Source organism: Melospiza melodia, chromosome 8 (genome assembly GCF_035770615.1).
Source record: "Melospiza melodia melodia isolate bMelMel2 chromosome 8, bMelMel2.pri, whole genome shotgun sequence".
Lineage (NCBI taxonomy): Eukaryota > Metazoa > Chordata > Aves > Passeriformes > Passerellidae > Melospiza > Melospiza melodia.
In genome coordinates this window covers 9,047,430-9,073,395 of record NC_086201.1, presented here as the reverse complement: position 1 = coordinate 9,073,395, position 25,966 = coordinate 9,047,430, and the positions used below count along the sequence as shown (strand labels likewise).

Below are 25,966 nucleotides of genomic sequence, written 5' to 3'. Positions count from 1 at the left end.
AGAGGCTGCAAAAGGCATCGCTGTGCACAGCCCGTACCTGCCGCCGCCACAGCCCCCAGCCCGAGGGAGCCCCGGCACTGCCCGGCTGTCCCAGCCGGCCCTCCCGGAGTCCCGGCACCGCCTGGTTTTCCCTGTCAGCCCACCCGGAGCCCCGGCACAGCCCGGTTTTCCCTATCAGTCCATCCGGAGCCCCGGCACAGCCCGGTTTTCCCTGTCAGCCCACCCGGAGCCCCGGCACAGCCCGGTTTCCCCTGTCAGCCCACCCGGAGCCCCGGCACAGCCCGGTTTTCCCTGTCAGCCCACCCGGAGCCCCGGCACAGCCCGGTTTCCCCTGTCAGCCCACCCGGAGCCCCGCGGCCCGGCCCGGCCCGGCCCTGCCCTCACGGCGGCCCCGCGGCGGTCGCTCGGTCGCTCGGCAACGGGGCAGCCGCGCTGGGCCGCACCACTCGCGGCTGGATCCCAACAGCGGCACTCTGGGTCCTCTGACGGCGAAAAGTCCAAAAAAAAAAAAAAAAAAAAAAAAAAAAAAAAAAAAAAGAGTAAAAAACACCCCCTCCTTCTCTCTCTCTCTCTTTTTTTTTTTTTTTCTTTTTTTTTTTTTTTTTTTTTCTTTCCCCTCTTCTCCCCAGTAAGCATCGTTTTCAGTATTCCCAGTGCGGCTACAGACAGAGCAGAGGAACTTCTTTCCCTTTAAAAACTCTCATCTATTAACACCTAAATTGTTCTTACTTGGTTCAAAACAGATTTTGAAAGTTTTACTACAATATTGTTTTTTTAAAAAACCCTCTTTTTCACTTTCCCTCCCATCTCCTTTCTCTTCCTCACTTTTGTGTTCTTGCTTTCAGCATTAAAGGACCATCCCTTGGAAAATGCTCCTGGAAACCTTTGTTCAGTGTATTTTTCATACCACCCAGAAATTATGAGGGTTTTCCCCTAAATGGGTACAAGGGAGAAGGGAAAGCAAAGAAAACAAAGTTTTCTTCCTTTTTTTTTTTCCTTTCCCCTTCAGAGAGGTGATCTGGATTAAGAACAAAATAATTTATTTTCAGTTTTTCTAACACAGGGGTAAAATGTGTCCAAAAGTGGTGCATTCATTTTGGATAAAAACGTAAGCAAGAAAAGCTTCAGATCAGAAAGTTCAGATCCCAGAACACAGTTCCCATACTTAGTAAGATGTAATTGCTTATGGTTAGAAAAAAACTATTCCTATACCCTTGACATGATATCTTAAATATAGGCTTAATATAGAAAGCCAGAATTGTTTCCACAATGAGTATTTTTCTTTCATATTCTAAGAATAAAATTGTTCACTTTCAGTTTTTCTAACATAGAGGTAAAATAGAGCATATTTCTCCTCACAATTCACATGTACATCAGTCTGTTTGGACAGTGATAGCTGAGTGCAAACCAAAAACCCTGTCTGCTTCCGCATCAGAGGGTCTGAACATGATGCACCTCTGGAGAGGCACTCTGTAAAGTTTCCTGGAACAGCAATTAAGTGGGAAAAGAGTGAGTTATCAGTCAACAAACCTTCAGATTTCCTTGGGAAGGCTGATATAAATAAAGAATGTTAAGCAGGGTTTAAATAGGTGATTCTTGCATCAGTTTCTCTCTATTCCAAATGTCAGATGAAAAATGTTTGACCTGATTGTCAAGCTGTAGTAAAGTCATTGCAAACAATTTAATTATTTAGCAAAGGGAGGAAAAAATTTAGTTGTTTCAAGCACTACTGGAATTTTTAAGTATTAATAAATAAATATTTACAATCAAAGTTGGTTAGTGTTTGATAAGTAAACAGTCCTACAATCAGAATAGTACAAAGCAATTTCTTTTATTTACTCCTAAAGTTAAAGTGAAAAGTCTTTTGAAATGGTGCGAGCAAATTCAGATGTTTCTTTCCTGGTTCAGATAGAGACTTGAAAGAAATTCCAGCTGTGACAAATTTATGAGGGGTATACATAGTAGGTATAAAAGCAAATGCGCACAGCTATTGCTTCATTAAACAATCATCTCATTTGGGGCTCTGTGAAATCTTGGTAATAATTCTTTGTAGTCTGCTGCTGCTGTTAGGTTTCCCAGCTCTCCCTGTCTGTCCCACTGGGCTGACATTTGCTATGAGTCAAGCAATGGTTTGAACAGGTGACAATCTCCCAGGTTTTATTTTGCATCTATCTTCTTTCAAACACTCACCCTGCACATGAATAAAGTGGGGGGGATCACAAAATATTAATTCACACTGTTGGTGTTTAAATCCAACATTGACTCTCCACACTCCTGGGCCTATTTTGGAAAAAGTGCCACACTCCAAAGTACATTCAGAAGCAAAGCTCTCTCAATTACATAAATGCAAGAAAGAGTGCTGGCTTTCAGGGGAAGATGCTTCAATATGAATGGAATAATAAAATATTCCTTCAGCCAAAGGAAGAGAGAGAAGGACTTGGCACCCCAGCGAGATGATGCAGCGTTGTCAGTGTGGTTTCTTCAGACTATACAGCGACCATTGTCTGTCTGCCTCTCAGACCTCCTCTCAACAGTTTGTTTAACCCTTTGATATTTTCAACCAAACTCTGGGGAAGCCGATGTCTTTGAGAAATGAAAATCACTACAAGTGTGGACTGGGGGAAAGGAGACTGAAACATTTGCCATTTGAGGGGGAAAGGATGCTGAGTGAGTGTGCTGGATGAGCAGGACAGAGCCAGTGTGGGGTTCAGCAAATGCTGCTGCTTGCCTGACTGCTGCTCTGGGACTGTGGGGAGAGATGAGGCTGGTGTGCAGGGAAAGAGGGAGCATTGCAACTCAGTGATCTTCATGAGCACATATAGAGATGAGCTGGAGTCAGGATGGGCATGGAAAGGGCAGCACTTGATAGGCAGCCCAAATTCCTTCATTTTTTGTGCTGCTCAGTGGATAACTCATTTAATGCAATGGCAGGATTTTCAGTGCACAGGCAATTAGCCATATATTTTTCCTAGTCATTGACTTTACTCATATACCTGGAGCACATCTGTGTTCTGGGAAGCACTTCATTAAATTTGACCTGTCTGGCAAATTGGAATAGGTGGTAAACGATGTTTACCACAAGACAAGCTGAGAACTGTTGTGCTTTCAGAAAGAGCTCTGATACACAGTGCAAACTCTGGCTCTTTTTTGAAGCTGTATTCAGTATTGTGCTAGAAGTGAATGTGACCAGCAAGGGTTTGGAGTGCCTGCCTTGGCAGCTGGGAGCTCACACCCAGCTAAGCACACAGCCCCTTTACAATAGTTTTGCCACAGAAACAAAACCAGGAATAACTCTGCTGACAGGTGAGGGGACTTCCCAAGGAACCATCTTCGGGAAAGCCAGGATGTCTGAAACAAGGTGCCAGTGGGATCCAAATGCAATGATACCTTGCTGCCTATAGCATTTGGATGAAATGCAGACTGGCTGTTTCTTCAGATGCTGGATAAGAGGATGAAATCTAGGGAATATTTGCAGTCCTCTCTGGAAGGGAAGAGCAGATTCCCTGTTTATCCCAGACTAGAAGTTGTCTTTGGCTCTGGCAGCTGTGCTCAGCTGGGCTTGGTGGGACACGCAGGCAGCTGGCTCACCTGCAGCAGGCTCTGCCAGCTTCCTGCTTTCTGCCTCTCAGGGACGTGTGCTCCCCGTGGGAAGCATGTGCAGAGCTATCGGGAGCAGAAAGCAGCGCAGGCAGCCTGAAGCACGTTCCTCCAACCCAGTTTCTCAGCAGAGCACTTATTCCAGGGCTGTCCTTCCCCTTGTCTCTTTGCCCCTGCCACTATGGGGCTGACATCCCACAGGGGAGTGCTGCTTGGTCCCTCATTGTGGGAGCATGAGGAACGATCATTGCCCAGCGACACCCATCGATAACAGTGAATAATAGCCAGGAAGGGAGGCAGACAGCAGTAGGAACATGTGCTCAAGAGAAGTGCTGCAATTCTTGGGACGCTTCTGCAAAGGAGGAGGAGAGTTGCAGAGGAGGAGGGGGGGATCCTGTCACTGCTGATGCTCTCTAGAGCTCAGCAGCTGGAGAGAAACATTGGCTAAGGATGGTCAAAGCTGGGAAGGGAAAAAGGCAAGGAGGGAAAAGGATGAAGTGAAAAGAGCTAGGAGCCACGCTGGAGAGCATGCAAACAGCCTGCTGACCTCTGATGCATGAGGCATGAAGAAAACAGACTGTGATTGACTATGTGGACCATCTGGGTGATCTTCTGGATTTCAACTGTCCCGGTAGGTGCTCAGATCTATTTATTCCCGTTTGCATGGAATCACATGTTATCTGAGTAATGCTGAGCACCTCTATTTCATGAAGTTGTGGTGTCTCTGTTTAAAAAGTTCTGTGTAGAACCTGGGATTTTTTAATTTTCTTCTTGCTTCTGCTTCTTCCTGCACTAACTGACAGTGGCCAGATGACTAGATGCTGGATGCCTCAGTTTCCTCACCTTTATAAAGACAGAAGTGTTACTAGCACACTTTGACAAACACAGCAGGTACTGTGTTGAAGGAGAAAAGATTTAACTCCATTCAGAGAAGCTTTACTGATTTACACCAGCAATCAACCCCTTGAGGGTCAATGCCCACATCTAGCAGTGCCTCCCTGGACTCAGATTGAAGGAATGTGAAGTGATGTTCATACCACAAAGTTTGTCTTTTTTTTTTTAGCTTTATCACTTTACTGAGATTTATGTGGCAAATTGTCACTGCTGAGCTCCAGGTGCTTGGACCAGTTAGAAAGGAGAGTGGAACCTGGGTTGTGATCTCCAGGTGCTGCTCAGGTTATTCAGATTTTGAATGCATATAAAACAAGGGGTGAAATATGTCTAGCTTGGGTGTGAGAAGTTAGGACAGGATCAAATCACAGTTTCATTGCAACAAATGGAAAAATCAATTTATTTGTCCCAGTAGGGAATTTGGCTCCAACTGTGAGAAAACCTGAGCTCTGCCTAGACATTTTAATTGCAGAGTCTTCAAACCTTTTGCCTTTTGATGATTTTCTGCAATAAAAATTGTGACTGTGATTGTTTTCTTGTAATTTTGGTTTCTTGTTCTTAGTACTACCTAAAGGACTTTGTAAATAGATGTCATTGCTCGGAGTGTCCCCAAGAGCACCTATTTCCATTGGTTCTTCTAGTGATTGAAAATACCTGTTTGGTTTTGCCAGGCATCTTTTGCTCCTTAAATCCTCTTATTATACTAAATCCACTTATTTTAAAATGAAATGGCTGTGAATTCTGGATAATGTTTAGATTCACTCATTTCACACTTTAAAAACTGTGTTAGCCGTTGCTGTCAATGTTGCAGAATTCTGCCTGTTCTAGAGATCTATTAATCACAGTTATCTCTGTTTGGAATGGGATTGGTATCTTGTCCTTTAACAAAATATGAAGAGGGTTTTCTCTCTGTCCTGGTTTCAGCTGGGATAGAGTTAATTTAGTAGCTGGTGGAAGTGTCAAGGAGATCACAACTGTTTAAGGGAACTGTTTAGGAAGAGACATAGAAACAGCACGTAGAGGAGCCCCTTTCCCTCCTCGCTCTCCAGCAGCGGGGGCAGGCTGTTCGCTCCCACTTGTGGAGGGTAAACACGAGTGAGACTGAGCCCAGCTGCCGGCAGAGCGGGGTTATCCGGCCGCGCCATGGGAAGCGGCGCTCGCATCGCTCCGCAAACATCCGAGCGCGCACCCCGCCCGCTGCCCCGGATGCCTGCGTTGGCACGGAGCGGCTCAGGGACAGGCCTGGTGGGAAACAAGGGCTTCAAACCCACACCTGCAAGCTCGCTGCTTTCCCTGGGTAAAAATCCTGTTAGCTGCACTTCTATTCCCAGGAAGGGGTATCCAGCTGATTAGAAGAATGGGGTGGGCATCGCTTTGTGCAGGCACTACCTATTGTAATTGTAAGGCACTACCTATGCTGTACTCTGCTTGAACAACACATTTAGTGTAAGATAGTAATGCTGTATTGGATCATCAGAGTGTTCTCCACAACTGTGAGTGCTAAAAGTGTGTGGCCTCACTCTAGTCATAAAGAAATAACACAGAATTTAAATTTTTGTAAAACAAAAACTTTCTTAGGACCCGTATTTCTTAAAGGAAAACAGTGCCCACACAATGTAAAGGCTTTTTTAAGATGGAGTATTCCCCTGTTTCTGAGATCATTGTTAATATGATTCCTAGCATTTAGTTTTACATATGTTCAGTATCATCTTATCAACCCAGACTGGTTGTATTGACCACTTCAAATGCTCAGCATTCAAATCCTGGCATCAGAAGAGAGTTAGTTTCATATAAAGTCTTTGCATGTGTGATTCCAGAAAATTTATTACATTGTGCAAAACCAGGTGATTTCTAGTTCATTTATTTCATGACACACAAAGACAAGGGAGGAGGATATTGAAGTTAAACCCAAGTTTACACACCAGACCAATTAGGTGAGGTATGACAACACTGCTGAAAAGATCAATGTTGTTCAGAAATACAATACTCAAAAAAATTTCCAGCCAATATAGTGGGAATATTGTCTCTACTGTCTGATAGCTAAAATTTAATTGTAGAAAAGTAATAGTTCTCATTACAAGGTTTTCAGGGATTGTTCTTTCTCCGAAATCTAATCTGAAAGTGATCAGCAATACTACAAGATTTATTAGGTTGAGCAGTAATATGATGCTGCAGGGTTAACTTTCTTGAACAAAGAACCTAAACAAAGTCTATCTGATAATTTTCAACAAATAGAGCCTGATGACTGGCTTCTAATCTCTTCATGGTGCATGTACATACATATGCATTTATGTATATGTACATAAAAGTTCCATAGTGAGAATTTATAGAGATTTTGGGTTTATCAATTAGAGAGAATTTATCTAATTCATTATAATGGGCATCCACTTGCATTCAGGTTTCTTGTGTCAAAAAGAGTAGACACTGGTAAAAATAACTTTTACCCTGAAAAGGGTAAAAATACTTTTTTCTGAACAACATAACTGTTAAGACCTTGTCTTGCAAATAATTTTGTAATGATTTTCAATATTTGTCATTTTAATGGTCTGTAGCTATTTGTTTTTTTCACTGATTTTGGTCCAGCTGCATAAAACATAAACACACATAAATTGCTACATCAGGATTAAGTGAATATTAACATTCCCACATGGTTTTATGAGAAAGGAGGCTGGGAAGATATGAAAATGACCTTAGGATAAATTGCCATCTAGATTCTCACGAAAATCTGGGTGAGATTCTGCTTTCAGGTGGGCTCCTGCAGCTACCAGATGGTAGCAGGGAAACAGGCTGGGGGGGTCTGCCACCAGTGGGCATATTTGGATCACTTGTGCCCAGGAAAATGACCTGCCAGGTGTATGGTTTAACACAGCCATGGGTGAGTGATTAATTCTCTGTTGCTCTAGGAGACTCCAGCAGTGTCCTGGATGTTTCTGCAGTATTTTGGAAGAGCATCCTGTTCATGTACTTAATTTAGCGGAATAACACATTTTTCTCAATGTCAGTAATGTCAGCAAAACGGAGAAGACATAAACTCAGTCTGTGTTCGCCTGCTGCTACTACCAAAATGCAGACTTAGCTGGGAAAATTGTCTGTATTTCAAGGAAATATTGCTCACAATCAAGTGGTAAATTTGCATGGGGAATATGAGCATAAAAAGGATAAATTCTGCCAAGATTTTATAAGTTTTAAGAGGAAAAGTGATTCCACTGCTTTTAAAATTTGTAGATCAAAGCTATTCCACCTGTCTGTGACCTTCTGAGTGTCCTGAAAAGGGAGGAAGAAAAGTGTGTGGAGACTCTTTCCCTGGAGGCAAGGAACAGAACGACTGAGAATGATCTGCTCCTGAGCTCAGGTAAAGGCTGAACAAATGCACATGATAAAAGCTGCTATCACATGAACTGGGTGCCTCAAACTCAGATACCCTGGCATCCCTTCCCATAGGAGGTATGCATTTAGAATACATCTCTCCTTTAAGAGCAGAAAACCAGGTAAGATCTGTTACAAGTCTTTGAGAGTGGGATTTTGACCTTACTGTGACAGGAAGAATTGTGGGAACTTTGTAACCCCGTTGCTTGACTGCAATCCTCACAACTAGGGAACACACCAGCAACAAAATCTTGCAAATTGCAATTGTGTCTTCTTGGAAAAGGATAATTTGAAAAGTCACCCTGGCAACTGCAAATTTACTTAACTGTATTTACCTTAAAAATCAATGAAGACCAACAGCCAGCATTTTGATCACGTGGCTTGAAGGTCCTCATTGCTTCCTCCCTGTTCCAAGTTACAGTCACCTAACAGAGTTCTTGAATTTCAGCGAGGATTTATCATCATACAAAGGAGATTTTTGGCCTGGGAAAGTTGTGGTACTGAGTCCTCATCATGTAGACTGCTTTGCTTTCACAGCTGAGCAACTGGGGTCATGTGCAAGGGATTATTAAACCTTGCCTGTGAACTGCGTGTTATTTCCCCCAGGCAGCTGCTGGGTCAGCATCTCAGAGAGAACACTGGGTGTAGACAACACATGTGACTATTTTTAGTGTGTGACCAGCCAGGATGGGGTTGTGTCACTCACAGAATCCCACACACTGAACTGATTCTGGGGGACTTTTGTGCACTGTAACATGGGCAAGGTTCTTACCAGCCTGAGAAGGGAAGGAGCTCCCATAGATGTGCTGTGTGCAGGCTGTCCTGCCCTCAGATAGGCTACCATGTGGAGCTAGAGTTAGTTAAGGTGTTTTCTTAGTTTCAAAGCCTTCCTCTCTATCAGAGAATGTTGGAGACATAGAACAGTAGTCTCACTATGACCTGGCCCAAGGACAGAACTCAGAGGAAGATCCATTGCCTGGTTTCTTAGGATGCCTTGCGTTTTTCTCTGTTACTGTTTTATGCCTGTCTCTTGCAGACTGATGGGTGTGAGCACAGCTTCAGGGCAGTACAGCCACATGGCAGTGACAGGATACCTTATGGCAGGCTTCCAGGTACTCCACAAGGCAGATCTGTCCCATTGCACGTAAGAAGCTTGATGATATTAATAACTCAGTATAGTTTGTTTCCTTCAGTGAAGAGCAGGTTGGTTTGTCAGCCTATTTCTTTTTCTGCTTTGATCCTGTGATATGGCTCTAATGTTCAGCTCTGTGTTTCCTTGGCACCAAAGCTCCACAGCAGATGCAGACAAGTAAAACTCCACAGGACCTTGCCAGTGTGGACCTGCACTAGCATTAGCAGGCAGTAGCATTTTACAGATGGTCTTGTTTTATCTCAGGCAAATAGTAGCTTTTCAGCAGAGACTTAATCCAATTTTAAACTGGATCCACACCTTAAAATTCACCCAAGGCCTTTCATTATTGGAATTTTTAAATGAGGTAATTCTACCAGAATTCTACCAAACTCTAAGAGAGGTTTGTTACCTTGGTAAATTAGGGAGTAATGCTTCTATTCTGGGAAAAAACACACCTGAAAATACTTCCAGCCTTTAAGGAATTTGAAGGCCTGAAGTCCATGTGGAGAAAACCCCATACAAGGATTTCAGTTTGAAGAAGAGAGAAACAAAGCTGAGGAATTCAGTGCATACCCTTAGTGGGTCATGCAGAGAGGAATAAAGGTGGCTTTGCAGGGTGTGGGGCACCTTCCACACCTCGTCCTTCCTGCAGCTGCCCCAGAAGCTTTGACTGGCACAGGCAGGAAAATGGACAAAGCAGGGGACAAGCTCCCACCATGCCATCTCTGCTGCAGGGCTCACATCTCTGTGAAGATGGCACAAACAAAGGAATTCTTTGCTGGGGAATCAGGCACCACGTACCTGAGCAGTGAGTGTTTCTTATGCTCCTGCAGTAAAAGGAAAAGGGTCTCTGCCCTTATGATAACATTAGCTTGGGAAAGGGAGCAGTGTAATATTAACACAACCCAAGTCACAGTTATGCTCTTTTTAGTGCATGAGTGAGGACAAGGAAGTTCTCTTGGGAGCAAGGAGCAGGGCAGGGAAGCTGCTGGCACCCCTGATCATGGTGACACTGTGTATTGCTGCTGGGAGAAAGCTCTGAGTGCTGCTTGAGGCACATCCCAAAGAGCACAGGGCTCTGTGAGGGAGATGTTGCTGTGCTTTGTCTCCACCCTGAGGCTCTTTATCCAGCCGAGGGTGGGAGACTCCAGCGTTTAGCTATGAGGAGTGGCAAGAAGCCCACCTGCAGAAGAAAGAGCTTGGCTGGTTTTTGTTTTCTCTTCCTGGATGGAAATCACCCAGCATCATAATTTTTCCAGGTTTTTCTGTAAATTTGGTCTGATTTTGGGGTTTTGTGCCTGTAGTGTTGGCATGAAGGTTCAATAAACCAAACAATGCAGCACGTTAGATCGTATATATCACCCAAGGTGAAGCTTTGCTTGCCTTTAAGCTTTTGCTTTGAAGTAAATCCTTTCCAAGACTTATAAACATTGGCACAGGGAGGACACCAGGGCTGAGGAGCTGCCCTGGCTGTGAACAGCTCTGTATTTTCAGGCACTAGGACTGTCGCACAGAAGGAAATCAATACATTTCTAGAAATGTAAATATTTTTGTCAGGCTAATGGAGGCCAGCCTTATAAAGCATGAAGTTTGAGGAGAGTGCTTGGTAAGCACTTCCTTCCCTTGGCTTTCAGGGAGCATGCAGGGCAGACAACACACGCCCGGATACAGCAGGCACAGGGTAGTCCTAACATGCTCCAGTGGCCTTTTCCCCCCTGATTTGTTGCAGAAACCTCAAAGCAGGCTGTGATAAAACCATTGGCAGGGACTGGAAGCAAAAGGGAACGAATCTGAATGAGTTCAGCTTGTACCTGGAGAAGAGCAAAATAAGAAATGGTAGGATTGCAGTTTCTCTGGTACAAAGAGATCAAATGTAGGTCTTCTCCACTAACACTCTGCACCTCAGGCCAAAATTAATCCATGCCACCATCCAGCACCTAAGCAAGATGTCTAAGTAGAGATCACCATCATACTCTGCTCCATTGGCCCCCAGATGAGCTCCCTGATGCATCTCTACCAGCCCTGCCAGAAGGCAATGCAGTCAAGCTGAGGGTGCAGCTGGAAAAGTCTCCCTCCCTCCCTGACTGTGAGAGAGGACCATGACAAGTCTATCCTTAAAATAAGCACCTAACTGAAATGGGGTGAGTCCGGGCAGCCAAGCGCAGAAAGAGAGAAGTATTTATGGTAACAAAAGGAGGACATTGATGCTGCTCCTCTCTGTCCTTTCCCCAGTATGATGAGATTAGCTCAGCTGGTTAGAGCATAGTCCTAAAACGTCTACACGGGTGTGACCCCCAAATGGGCCATTCACTGAAGAGTTGTGCTCTCTTTGTGGGTCCCTTGCAACTCAGAATAGTCTGTGATTTAAGTGATCTGTGGTTTAAGTATCAACCTGGAGCTTTTTAGTCACAGAATCACTGAATGGGTGAGGCTGGAAGGCACCAATGGATCATCTGCTCCAACCTCCCTGCTCAAGCAGGTCATCTAGTTGCATTTTTTCATATTTACAAAAATATTATGTAAGGAAAACATTAGAATGACTCAAAGTGAAAGCTTTAGAAAGAGTGAAAATAAGTTTAAAAATTCCCATCTGATTTCCTTCATCTTTCCAGGGCCACTCAGTAGTTACCAGCAAACAGTTAGGTAGCAAAAGGCCTGATGTGAAGTTCAGAATGACTCTAATTGCTATTTGTGTGTCTAGTAGAGACCAGTGGGATCAATGACAAGACTGGGACAAGTCTGGGAACTTGCTGGGGCTGGTTTGAAGCAATCAGGACCTGCTCTGTGCTATCCAGGTCTCGGCAGGACTTGCTCTGTCTCATCCAGCTTGCTTTTCAGAGCACTGAGCATCTTTGTTCCTGTAGCTGCCTTGGTCCGTGGGAGATGCTTGGAGATGTGTCCCAGTGTCTCATTGCTGGAAGAAGTTTCATGGTGTTGTGTCACTGGAAGATGCTCTATGGTATTCCCTTGTTGTCCCCCCAGGCAGATGTGCTGGAATGTGGGACAACATGAGCTGCTGGCCTTCATCCTCTGTGGGACAGACTGTCAATGCACACTGCCCTGAATTCTTTCAGATGCTGACTGGGAAAAAAGGTAATGCTAAAATGATGCTTTTCTCACCCAGATAGTTTTTATTAAATATTTATTTATTAAACACTTTATTTTTTATTTCTTTATAAAGATGCCACACTCAGGTCTGAACTTCAAATGAATATTTTCCCCTCCTTCTTTTGAAGAACAATAGATACTTAGCAGGTCTGTTTCCCCCTCTAAGGTGAACATGAAAAAGCCTGAATTAAAGTAACAAGATCTTTTAAGTGTTTGTGTTTTCTAGCCAGATGGAAAAAAAAGTGCAGGAATTAAATGCTATCCTGAAAATCAGGTTTTCAGCATGGTTTCTCAAGGAAAAGGGTTTTCTCCACTCAGGCTCTGTGTTTATTTCTGTCCTTCCCTTTTAATAACTCCTAGAGCCAGTGGCTGGTCCCAGAGGAGCTTGATGGGGACAAAACTTCACACAGCATTAGGTTCACATGAGTTTTGGCAAAACATCCAGCTAGGCAGGCAGAAAAAATCCCCTTTTTTTGCTTTCATTAAGAGGAAACTGCTCTGGGGATTTCTCTCTTGCCTGTGACAGGATCCATACAAGTCACATAATCTCATGGAAATTCAGGTTTCATGGCTCACCAAACAATTCACTCAGACAGAGGTGAGCTCAAGCAATGTTTTTTGTCCTTTTTTTCTGGGATATCTAAGCTAGAAATGAAGTGAAATTTACTCCCTGTAGACTACAGTAATCATCAGCTATTAAGTAAGCCTGCTTTCTGTTCATTTCTTACTGCTTTTCAGTAATGCCTCAGAAATGTGTTTATGTTTCTCTTTCAGGAGTTAATGATTCAAATGAGAAGAGGGTTTTGCATTCTTCAGTTATAGGGCACAGATTAATGATGTCCAGTACTCACAGAAAAGCAGACAGATTCATTTTATGGAGGGAGGAACAGGAGACAAAGTATTAGATTGTCTAATAAAGATTACATAACTCAAAGGAGAAGCACTTAGTGCTCTTTAAATGAAATCAGACATGAGCCACTCAGATTAAAATAAAAACCTTGCTACTTTCTGTACACACGAACATTATCTGCCCTTTGAGCCCTTTAAGCTGGTTTAAAGCCAGAGGATAAACTACACAAAGGCTTAGATCGCTGAGGAAACCATCCGTCTGGCATCCACATCAGCGCAGCGATCCCGGCCCTGAAATGCAGGAACTGAAATCCCCGCTGGTCCAGCCACTAGAGGGAACTGCTCCCTGCCTCTGGCTGCTCACCGGGGAAGAGAGCAGGAATTTGTACATCCAAAGGTCATAATTACATCTCAGATGTTCGCTCCCTTATCTTGGAGATAGTCAGCTTAAACTTTAGTTGCCCTCTTTATCGAGAAGCTGATAAACAGTAATCAGAGTGACAGTGTTCAAAACAGAGACCCAAGACCTGGTCCATCATCATTAGCATCTTATTTCAGTCTCTGCATCTGGCATTTTGGGTCAAAGTCAGCAATAGTTTAACCTCATTCTCATGGCCACCTTCTTCTTTGGTTTTATACTGTGGTTGGCTTGTGACTCCAGGGTTTATTGACTGCTACAGTCATTGCCCTCTTTGGAACAATTTTGAAAAAGAAAATCAAAGATCTGCTTGCTTCAAAAGAAAAGCAAAGGTTTTCTCTCCTCACCACTCACAAAGCAGATGGGCAGCCACAAATGCCAAAGGCCCATGTGTTAAGCCATGTGGATGGCTCTGAGCTCTGCCCAAACCCTGGTCTCTGTGCTCACTTCTAGACTTGGATTTGCAGCCCAGAGTGTCTGGTCCCTTTCTACATAGCAGACCAAAGAAACAAAATTGTCTGGAACCGAGTAACAGAACGGAGCACGGTGTCTTAGGCAAGGAATGAAGGAAGGTGTGACAATCGTGAGGATTCAGGGGCAAAGGCCACATCAGATAGCCCCAGTTCCACAGCCATCCCTTTAGCCAGAGTTCCTTCTTGCCTAGGCAATTCCAAAGTACCAGTAAACACCAAGCCAAATCCTTAGACAGACTGCAGACTCCTGTTTTGCTCTGAGTGGGGCATGCTGCAGTTTCCCCAGTGTGTGTGTATAATAACCTATAACTCAAGTGCATTGTGAAAACTTTCCTTGTGCCCATCCATGTGATGTGCCTGGCACAATCTCTTGTGCAATAGCACGTGCACACCCACACAGAACTTCACCTCCTCTTGTCTGATCTGCTTTGACAGCCTCCAGCACCAAACAGTCACAGGCATGTTTACAAGCACAGTGCTTTGCTCCAAGTTAAGTAAGTGTGTCTTAATAGCTGATGCTGAAGTAGAGAATCTGCCACCACACCACCCCCTTGCTGGGTCCCAAGACAGGCTGGGGAGAACCTTTTGGGAGAGCTGCTTCTTTTCCTGTTGTTGCTGCACTGCAGCAAAACATAGAAAACCTGGCTTATAAAGCAAGCCTGGCCCTTGCAAAGATGCAAAGTTGGAACAAGATGTTCAAAAGAGCATCAGAATAATAGTCTGATAAGGACACACCCAGAGCTCTTTCCACTCAGGGTTCTAAGCCTGTTTGCTGTGCCTTGCAGGTTTACAGAGGTGAGTTCAAATCAAGTGCAGACATGCTGTCAGGTCACCAGCATTAGCCCAGAGGTAGCAGGAGCCCCAACTCTGTCCTGACAATTCCAGCAGGGCTCCAAAGAGGATTAACCATTGCCAAACACTGCTGGATACGCATCTCCCTCAGTTTCCTAAGCACTGCAGGGGTGTTTTGCAAGAGTCAGACACGCACCCTAAAGTCCTCATGGCTAAATGTGTGGGAAAAAAATGGACTTTTATGGTGCCCTCTTTTTATGGTGCCCTCTGGCAAGGCTTGTACTAAGAACTACTGCTGGCTTCACGTCCCCTTTAAATACCTGCAAGCATTGCCATCACTGCAACAAAGCCAGGATTTCACTCCATGTTTCTGAAGTATGATTCTTACCAGGCAGATCAATGTGATTAGGACAGTGGGAAGTTGTTTTACTTCTTTGTGAAAGTTTGTCTTCAGTACATAACATGCCTGCTAGGGTCGTTTTCTTCCAGTGACATTGTAAGTGGTGTTGGGCAGGACTTCCCACTTCCACTTTAGAGCCAAACATTAATGTGGATAAGTTCAAAACTATCCTGTTCAGCCATGTGCAGCTTGCTGGGCATTCATCTCACTCAGCATTAGGAGTCTAAAAGTCAGACATCCCAGCAGAAAAGGGTCAGACAAACTGTCCTTTGTGGATACCAGTATGAAAAAGGAGTTGCATTCTGCAAATGTCTATTTTTCTCTGAAGACAGCCCCAAGGGACACAGTTGGACTCGAGTACTCAGCTTTCCAGAAGTTGAGCTTAAGAGGGGAATTTCTTCCTAACCTTTAATTTGCAAGTAAACAAGGAAATCAACTGTGTAAAATAATGCCCAGTGTGGGGAAAAGACTTTTAGTATTCATTTAAATCTTACTGAAAATCTGTGACCATCTACAGTTTTGTGTTCTATTTGGAGCATGACAAACCACAGTAAGGAGGTGGGAGCATTCAGCAGAGTATCAGGTTTGCATGGAGCTTGAATCTGTGGCTGAACAAGTCATATGTTTGCTGATCTTGGAATAGTGGCCAAGAAACACCAGATGTACCGAGCAGTATTATTTATGTTGCAATTAATAAAAACACATCCATCACAGTCATCCCTGAGTGGGCAAACAATATTATGACCCACACAAGCACACTGGGCAAGTATCAAGAGAATCAGCTCAGCTGCATTTTGCCTCCAGCTATGCAGAGAGCACTGCCTGGGGCAGCACACTCTCCTGGCTCTTGGGGCAACCCTACAAGGTGACTGAGCCCTGAGGACAGCAAAGATAAAACTGGAAATGGTCATAACCCATTCTGTGTTTTTTATTGTTGCCACACAGGTTTTGTGTACCGAAACTGCACAAGTGAGGGCTGGTCAGAGCCGTACCCGAGACCTGACATTGCTTGTGGCTACAATGTCAACGACACCACCAACGAGGCCAGAGTGAGTCTGAGTGCCCGTCAGCACAGATCTGCTGCTCTGGGGCCCTGGGGAGAAACAGTTTTAGGAGACACTGATTGATGTTGTGATTTAACCCAGGTGGGGTTATTCCTATTGGTGGTTTTCAGCATGAATACTTCCTGCAAATGATTGGAAGTGGTTGCTCAGGGTAAAATTTCAGTAGCTGATTTTACAAGAAAATGTATTCATTAAATAGGAGGAGGGGTCCTTCATTTGGCATGGGCTGATCTCTAGCAGGCAGGCAAGGTAAAGGTGTGATTACACGTTCCCCTGCAGCGTTCCTATTTCATGACCCTGAAGACCATGTACACCATCGGATACTGCACCTCCCTTGTGACACTGATGATAGCCTTGGCGGTCCTGGCCTCCTTCAGGTGAGGAGAACCATCTCTGGTTTGTGTTTGGTTGGGACTTCTGATCATCACAGCTGACAAAATCCTTCTATTGACTTTGTGGACAAGCTAAAAATTGAAGTATGTCTGAAAAACCTTTACAGAAATCAGTGACAAAATTTATCTCTGAACCTGGTCTCCCAGAAAATGTCAGGGCTGCTGATTATATTGTGCTTTCCTTTTCTTTCCAAATCATAGCTGGATGCATGTTGCAAATGGCATTTGCACCAACTCTCTGATGAGGTCTTCCCCTGATTTCAGTGTCCCTTGGGCAGAGTTTCTTTCTCCCTGCTGCTCTTTTCCCCACTTGAGGCTGTGGCTAAAACTTTGTTCTAAGTGCCACTGCACGGACTTGTGGTAAAGTGTTTCAGGTTTCTATTAGCAATCTGACATGCAGCTTATCTTCACTCATCCCTGTAACCTGGAATTTGTACTGTGCTGCTTATTCAGTGAAATAATTTCCCTTACAGTAAATGTCAGGGCGGCACCTCTGGGCAAAGGAAACCAAACTACTTCGCAGATTTATATTCAGGCTGCACAGCCTCTGGACACAGACTATGTGAAGATTTCATACAGAAAACACTGCAGGCACAAGTGCACTGCACTGGCAGAATAAATAGATTCATCCAGGTGTGAATAAACACCTTGGGTTCATGTTGCTACAGAAAGGAGGGAGGGATGCTAGAACAAGCATATTGGCATGAAATCCCAATTTTCCTGGCAACATTCAGCTTGTTTTAGTACCTGAGTGGAGCAGATATGACTGTAGCTTTTTAAGGTCTTCTCTAGGATATCCCTCTTGGGAAATGCATTAGTCTTCCTTTCACAGACAGAACAACACTGTTCTTCATTTGTCAGTTTATCACTACTAAGGGTTGAAACCTGTTGTTTACAGCCACGGGTTCCTTACATTGGTGAGAAATGTCACTTCACTGGATCTCTCTCTCTTGTTTTTGCAGAAGGCTTCGCTGCACAAGGAACTACATCCACATGCATCTCTTCACCTCGTTCATTCTGAGAGCCTCATCCAACTTCATCAAGGATGCAGTCTTGTTTTCCTCTGAGGACACAAATTACTGTGGGGCATACACGGTAACCTTCTGTTCACCAGCTTGCTCCACCCCTCAATTTCCCAGCAGGATCCTAGCAGGATTTAGTGTACAGGGAAGGAATTCTTCATCCCAGCTTTATGTTCATTATGAGAGGTTATGGGGGAAGAGGTATGCTCTGCCCCTTCTCTGAGAACACATTAAATATTGCTGACTTACACTCCAGTGTGAGGCCTGATAGTAAGATATGGCTTGCACTCAGACAGTCTGGGACCTCCCAAATTTTGAAATGTTTTTGCCTTTTTCTTTTTATTGGCAGCAAACTATTTCGAAAATTTGGGTGTGAGGAGGGGTGAGCAACACTGAAGATGATGGTCAATGGTTTAAACGAAAAGATAAGCATAAGGGAGAGGAACAAAAATAGGCTTGTTCTGTTTTGTTTTATCCCACTGGTTTTTCTGCATATTTGTTGCAGAAAAAACTACATTTTGAGAACATTTTAATTTGTCTTTATCAACTGCTTTTCTTGGGGGTAAAAAAGGATTGACAATACATTCATACCCTTCTCTAAGGTGATGTTTGTGTTGCTGGTACTAGGAAGATAGTAATAGTGAAATTCCCCTGAGGCAGTAACCTAAATCCAAGCGTCCATGACACTTTCAGTTCTTCTAGTGAGGCAGTTGATTTAATGCATTTAGGAATGCCAGCTCTGCTTTCTTGTCATGTGAACCCCTGTCTCGAGGACACCCATTTAGTCCCCTAATTGCTATGAAATCTCTATTTGCCAAGATTAATTTACAGCTCCCTGTCTCTGCTAGAAGGTAGGAACAAACCCAGGCAGGAGCTAATTATGCTCTCTTTCCTCAGGCTGGCTGCAAGCTCACCATGGTCTTCTTCCAGTATTGCATCATGTCTAACTACAGCTGGCTCCTGGTGGAAGGACTGTACCTCCACACTCTCCTGGTGATCTCCTTCTTCTCGGAAAGGAAGTTCCTCTTGTGGTTCATCGCCCTTGGATGGGGTACTGGTTCTCCCTCAGTGAGGACAACTGGGTTTTTTCTGCCTTTGGCATGGACTTGTGAAGCAGTAACTGCTTTTTGCAATTGCAGGTGCCCCAGCGGTGTTTGTGGCGGCATGGGCGGCTGCTCGGCAGCTCCATGAAAATATTGGGTAAGTGGTGTGGAGTGGGGGAAGCTGGCATGCCAGGGGAGCATGCAGGCCCTGTGCAGGCTGTTCCATGGGGTCCTGCTCATTTCTGATTGCTGGGAGCAAGTAAATCAATCAACACCCTGCTGTGGTGGGAGCCTGCATCCTAGTGTGGGTGTGAGTAGAGGTACAGCTGAGCAACCTGAGGAAAACCTTCCAATTCCATTTGAGCATTTTCAAGGCTAGGAGGTATGAATTCAGACCACATGTTTTCAGAATCTGTATTTAACTTTCTGAACAGTTAAACTTTGTTTCTTTCCCTTCTCCCTTTCAAAATTTTGAACAGTGTTTGTGCCTTAAGGGAAGGACTTGTTTCTGTCCCGTGCAGGTGGGCAGTTTTCTGTCAGACATGTTGTACCACTCAGTGAGAACAAGAAATTAGTTTTGTAGAAAAGAGAATAGGGGCCTATCTAAGGTGCAAAACAGACTAAACCTGTTCGAAAAGATACCAATATTTTGATAACTGACTGCACCTTCTATTTTTACAGGTGTTGGGACATTAACACTGATGCCAATACCTGGTGGATCATTAGAGGCCCCATAGTTGTGTCTATATTTGTAAGTCTTTTCTGAGACAAGCAGATTCAAACTGTGTTTTCAAATACTGTGAAGTCACAGCTCATCTACTCAACATGCTTTAGAAGTGTGTTAATGAACTGATCTTAGGCATGTGTCTGAACTGGTGTGACCCATGAGTTACTGCTTAAGCAACTTCTGCTCAGCAGGACTTAGTCAGTAACTAATGCCCCAAAGCTAAATTCACAAAAAAAGCTAGAGTGTCCTCCCAAGAAGCAAGTGCCTGAAGAAGATCAGGTTTCCACATCCTGTTGATTTCACATGAACTTGGCTGTTTTGTGGAAGCTTGTTTTGGACTGTTTCAAGGAAAGCTCCGGAGGAGAAATGAGTGGCTGTACATTTCAGTTTCAATTACTTTTCTGGTCAATGCCTCTCTCAGCAAAGCCAAAACCAACTTGCTTTACATGACCATTGGCTTTTGTTTTCAGGAATGAAAACAGTTCACAGGCTGCACGCATCACATATTAGTGGACAGCACTGAGGCACTGCTCAGTGCATTAAGGCACAGGCATTGGAACTCAGAGTGAGCCTGCCCAGTGCAAGGCAGCAGTGACGACAAGAGTGGTTTGGTGTGTATAATACTCAGCACCTGTGTTTTGAGCATTTGCTGGTACTCTCCTTCAGAGCCTTAGGTACCAGGGGGCTGGAGCTGCTGCTTGGGATAGTTCTGCCCGATGAAAATGGTCTGGGTCAGACCATGCTGCAATGACCTGTCTGAAACCCTAGAACAGAAATTGGGTTTTCCCAAGTAACCTACTGACACCCCAAGTGAAACCCCAAGGGCTGGTTGAGGTTTTCACGTTTCCAGTAAGAAGCATTTTGTTTGCAAAACACAAACTGCAACACTTGCACTCTTCTCAGAAACCCAGGCAGCAGAGATGGTGGGTTAAAGTTCTGCTCCTATTGACCAGTGAGCAGCCCTGCATCCCCACAAGACACGCAGCAGACCGCACAAGTGATTTGGGGTCATGGCATTTATTTTTCTTTATGAAACAGCCCTCATTCTAGGAACCACTGAGTTACATATAAAAGCCAAGGAGACCCAGGCAAGACAAAAAGCACAATCTTAGTTTATCTTATGGCAGCCCCCACCCGCTATCGCCTCCCAAGTGTCCTCAGAATGCTGATCCTGCCTTGTTTAGCTACTGAGGGCAGAAGCCGCCTGCATGACTCTGCAGGTTTTCCTCAAAAGAGGCTTTACTCAAGCCCATAACCAAACAAACAGCCAGATCTCAAAAACCCAGATCTAATCTCTGTATTCCTCACAGCCTTCAGCAGTTGAAAGGGCAGAAAACCAGCACCGATAAACACCTTTGTGCTCCCAGGCTCTCGCTCATTCCTGCGCTGCCCGCGGGCAATTCCTCCGGCCAGGAATCCCAACGCTCCCCCTTCCCCTGTGGTTTTATCAGGGAACAGCCCTGCTCAACCTACACGGCTCTTCCCTGGCCTAATGCGTTAAAAGTCCCAGCATACCCTGACCTGAACCCCCTTTTCTCCCCACCACCCCTGAAGTATTTCCTTCCTTCGTGCTCCCCACCTCTAGCTCCCCCCAGCTCTGCTTTCCTCCTCCCTCCCAGCCTCCCCAAACTTCCATCCCTCTCCAGACACCCTCAGCGGCCACAGCTGCCCCCTTTCCATCCGGTAACTTTAAAGAGCTCAGGGACTTAGGGACCTGCTGTGTCTGTCCCATCTCCAGGAGACCCAGGTTTTTTAGGACCCATACCCCAGGCCCTGCTGCCATGCCCCCAGCACGCTGCACCCACCATGAAGAGGATGCACCTCTGCAATGGTGTTTGCCGGCCCAGGGAAGGGCTAAGGGCCAGCCACAGAGCAGGGTGCTGCAGAAGGGGTACAGCTCTGCAGGCTGTGCAAGCCGAGGGCAGATCAGCCCCAGGGCGCTCCCCACGGGACGGACAGACAGACAGACACGCTCAGGCGGCTCTACCTCCCCTGCAACTCCCACTCTTTGCCTGAGGGTCCAACGAGCAGCAACAGCTATTGCCTCATCTGCACCCAAACTGAGCAGATCAGCATTTTTATCTGATATCCACCCTTCGAGAGGGGGAAAATGCAAAAGGAAGAACTCCAGTGTCGACTCTCTCCTCTCCCCACTTTGAACTACTCTGCCTCGTGATCCCAAACCACAGGGAGTGTTTTGAGCAGGGAACAAAGAGCACTCGTAGTCCCAGTTAGCAAGTGATAGTGACAGCTCCAGGGCTGCCCTTTGCTGGCATCCAAAGTGGGGCCAGACTGTGCAGAGGCTGTCAGAACCCCACAGCCAGGTGGAACCAAACCCATGCTCCTCGTTTCGCTGCACTTTGGTGATTTGCGTGGATAACAAGCCCTGACCATCTCCATAACTAAAGCTGCAGCAAACCAGCAGGGAAAGCAGCCAGCGTCCAAGCTCAGGGTGGAGAAGCAGGAACAGAGGCTGGGATGGGAACATGGACTGAGGCAGGCCAGACCCAACCCCTCTATTCTTTCTCCCCAAAGTGGCTCGGCTGATACCTGCCAGTTTAAGTGGATAACAGGTTTGTTGTTTGGTGGGTTGCTTTTGTATTCTTACTTTGGGTTTTTTTGTTTTTTGTTTTTTGTTTTTTTTTCAGATTAATTTCATTCTCTTTGTCAACATTTTAAGAATCCTGATGAGGAAGCTCAGCTCCCCTGAAAAACGGAGCAGTGATTTCAACCAATACAAGTATGTCCCTTACATCCCTTATAAGACATTCAAGGCCACCTGAGCATTTCTTGCTCCTTCTACACCAGCTTTTCCCTCTATTTTCATTCTCAGGAGACTTGCAAAGTCAACACTCCTTCTCATCCCTCTCTTTGGAGTCCACTATATCATCTTTGCTTTTTTCCCTGAGGATGCAAGCAGCGGCACAATGGAAATTCAGCTCTTTTTTGAATTGGCTCTTGGATCATTCCAGGTAATATTTGACAAGTTATTATTTCTTTAAAATAAGAAAAAGAGGTAGAACATACAACTCTGCAGCAGACTTGGGTTTCCAATGGCAAAGCCAAGCTGTCTGATTTCCCTTGAGATGCCTCATCCCCATTCAAAAGCTGAAACTGCAATCTGTGACCACGGTTCTTTTATCTTTTAGGGCTTTGTTGTGGCTGTACTTTATTGTTTTCTTAATGGTGAGGTGAGTTTCATGTGTATAACATTCTTTTTTATTGTTGAAGCATGCCTCATTAATCAGTGGGATACATCCCCCAAAGAATTACATGTTTTGTCTGAGGGTTCTCTTCCCAGCTACCTAACATCACTCTTGAAATTCCTCCTAGACCAGGCAAGCCTAGGTAATTGTATGCCAGATGCAAACTTCACCTCTCAACTACTGCAACCCTTTCATAAATCAGATAACATTATTAGTGTCTGGGAACTGAGGGTGGGAGCCCTGTCCCTCACATATGACACCATTATCTGCCACCCCATCCATGGCTGCTTTATTTACTCAGTCCTTAGGAGGGAATTTATCAAAAGCTAGGCCCAGTCCAAGTTTATTAGGATTCTTATAAGGTAAAGCTTTTGGTAGAGGGATTGTTTCCATTGTAGTTGCATGACAGCTCCCAGGCTTCTGGGCCAGAACTGGCACTCTGAAATGCTGCTGCTGGTAGAGGTGGGGGGAAACATACAAACCTGAAAGATGTAGAGCTAATTGGAAGGGGAAAAAAAAGGAAGCCAGTGCCTAAGAAAAAGTCACTTTGAAATAAAGGAGTGTTTTGAAATACTCTGACTGATCTGTCAACAGGGTTCAGGAAAAAAAAGTGGTTTTGAAAAGAAATCTACATGTTTAATTTTTTTTACTTTAGAGTGCCAAAATGTCCTGGTTTTATATCTAAAATTAAAATTCTGGAAAAACGTAAACCAAAGCCTTCCTAAGGCCTGCTAGATTCTGTGAACAGTTTCACCTGCAATTAAATAGAAAGTTTGGCTGGAACAACAGTATCACTAGAAGTGTCAAGAAACAGCCCTACCTTAACCCTGGGGTTTAAATAACTAAGCCCAAACCTTGCCAAAGGTAACCCACTCTCATTTCCCTGTTACGCTGCTCTCTGCACTGCAGGGCTCCAACATAAACTAGCTGAGCTAAGTATTTTGTGGCCTTCCTACCTAGGTTCAGCTGGAAGTTCAGAGAAAGTGGAGGCAGTGGCATTTAAGCAAGCACTGGCGACAGCACCTCAGCACCTCGGCGACTAACGGAGGCAGCGGCTTGACCCAGGAGATGCACATGGTGAGGTGCAGCCCCGCAGAGCACAGGAGAGGAACCCTCCAAAGGTCAAGTGTGCTGTAACTCTGTGCACCTGAGGGTGCCCCCACGCTCAGATACACACGGGCTGAGCTGGGAGCCCTGTGTCCATGTCCAAAGCGGGCCTTGGCTGTGGATCAGCGGTTCTTGGAGCACATCTCTTCGTGTATATCCTGTGCAGCACCATGGCTATTCTGCAAAGCAAAATGGGCCCGAATATTATGCTCTTCCTTGAGTTTCTGCTCACAGTAATTTGTGTTTCTTTCCACACCTGCTGCTAGTTCTACCTTAAATGTGACCTTCCATTTTTCCATGTGGCTCTCCAGCATGTTCCAGGCTAAGTCAGGTTGGGGTTTTTTTTAATGTTCTTTATTTTTACTGCTGCAGAAGCTGGGAGGACGTTGAATTTTGTATGATGAAGGTTACATGCCAGCTTCCATGGGTTTGAAATGCACAATTAATTAATCCCTAGCATTTATCAAGGTTCAAAGCCTCTCTGTTGTGGTGATGGATGAATGGATGATGGACACTGAGAACACAAGGCACAGCTGAGCTCTAGTTTGCACTCATATCCTCTTCATATCCATTGCTCCAGTGACAGTGGCAGGCTCAGGCAGGTTTGTGCCTTTGCCTCTTTTAGCAACGGTGGTCCAGTTTGGATATTTGTATTTTGAAATGGTAACAAAGCTATTACAACATAGTCCAAGAGTGACCAAAAAAACTTCAGTAAAATAGCTCATCCCTATTGTGTCTGTACCTCGGAGACTTGACCAGCTTGTACTTGAAAGGAAGAAATGAAAGCTCTTGAGACATCTGAAGGTCAATTGAACTGGACAGTAGAAACTATCTGGGGAAAAAACATACCATAGTGGCTACCAAAAATTTCTTTAGAGTCTACAGTCCCTCTGTGTACCGAAATCTGCAAGGCTGTGCACTGTAATAAGCTGTCAAAAAGTATCTGAGCTATCACAGCTTTATGCTCTTAAGAACATAATTAAGCAGATTTCCTTGTTTTGAGTGGGAAAGGGATAAAATAATTCATCTGACAAATGAAATCAAATCTCCTACTTGATTTTGTATCCACATCTCCCTAGCTGGGGTGATTTTTGGCTGGGTTTCTTCAAGGGCAAAGATGCTTGAACTGAAAGCAAATGGTGTTTATCACTTCTCCCTCCTTCCGATCACCTCCAAGACACTGGCAAAACATGCATGGCATGTCAAATGCTGCCTGAGCAGCATTCCCCAACCCCCTCTGCCAAAACTGCTCCGACGAGCTTTTAATCACACCAAATGCCTACACGGCAGGCTTCTGCCATTTTATCAGAAGACAAACATGCAGAGAAGTTCAAAGGATACATTCAAGCCTAAATTACCTGCACTGAAGGAGGTTTTTGAGCGATGTTAGCTCTCTCTGAAACTCTGAGAGTCAGGAAAAAAGTGGTTTTTTTTCACTGGCAGAGCTGACAGTTATCCCACAGCCAGAGAGGGCAGCCAGGGGAGGAAGGGCACTCAGCAGCAGGGAGAGCTTGGTGGGTGCTCCTGCCTGCTTGGCTTTCTTGGCTCGTGCAGGTCACCCAGCAGCAGGAGAGCTGAGCCTCTTCACAAACAGGAAAAAAACAACGAGATGTAAAGCTGTAAACTGGCAAGGAATTACTTTAAACTTATATTTTTGGAAATAGCAGGATTTCAAGTTGGCTTTGTCCTCTAAAAATCAACCAGAACAAGTAGAAGGAAGAACAGGAGCAGGATCAGTCCCATGACCAAAGGAGAAGTGAAAGCCCCTCCCTGAAGGTTGGAATTGAAGATCTCACTTTTTGCTGACTCACCAAGCCAAGCAGAGCCTCCAAACTTGTCAGGGGTTCACTCTGTCCCAGTGCATTTAGCAAGTCAGATACTTCCGAAAAAATGTAACCTTAAATTTTCTCTCTGGCCTAAGAATGAGACCAAGGAGGGTGAAACAACTTGTATGTTCCCTCTCTGAGAATTAAACATTCATCCTTCAAGCCAAAGCAGCTGTTTGCTTTAAATGCAAGTGCCTCCATCCAGCATAAATGAAGAAATACAGATTCAGAGATACAATAACATGTAATTAATTAGATCTGATGCAATTATTGGCTCTCACATGAGCCACTGTGGGAGCTCAGCCCTGCAGTGCATAGTTAGGACCAGCATAAGATTGGGAGGAGGCCAGGCTGAGCATGACACCCCTATCTGTAAAGGGGCATGCCACATGCCCCAGAAAAAAATACTGCTGGTTTTTATATTTAAAACCCCCCAGTTCTAGCATAAATTATTGTTTTACATGGCCATTTTGGTTTTACATGGCCATTTTGGTTTTATTAATCTTGCCTGAAATTACCAAGAAAAATGAATTATTCCCAGATTCTGTAAAAC

At 44.7% G+C, this 25,966-nt stretch overlaps 1 protein-coding gene across 1 annotated transcript; it reads left to right on the top strand.

Moving 5' to 3' along the window:
* Positions 1-4,003: 4,003 nt before the first annotated feature.
* On the top strand, positions 4,004-25,575 carry SCTR (secretin receptor). The gene is given in 15 exon segments (XM_063161354.1): positions 4,004-4,069; positions 4,071-4,127; positions 4,130-4,228; positions 7,714-7,840; positions 11,969-12,079; positions 15,972-16,075; positions 16,370-16,467; positions 17,445-17,577; positions 18,402-18,555; positions 18,644-18,704; positions 19,229-19,298; positions 21,923-22,014; positions 22,108-22,246; positions 22,424-22,465; positions 23,441-25,575. Coding segments are annotated over 15 exon segments (1,530 nt in total). The 3' UTR covers positions 23,618-25,575.
* Positions 25,576-25,966: the final 391 nt, after the last annotated feature.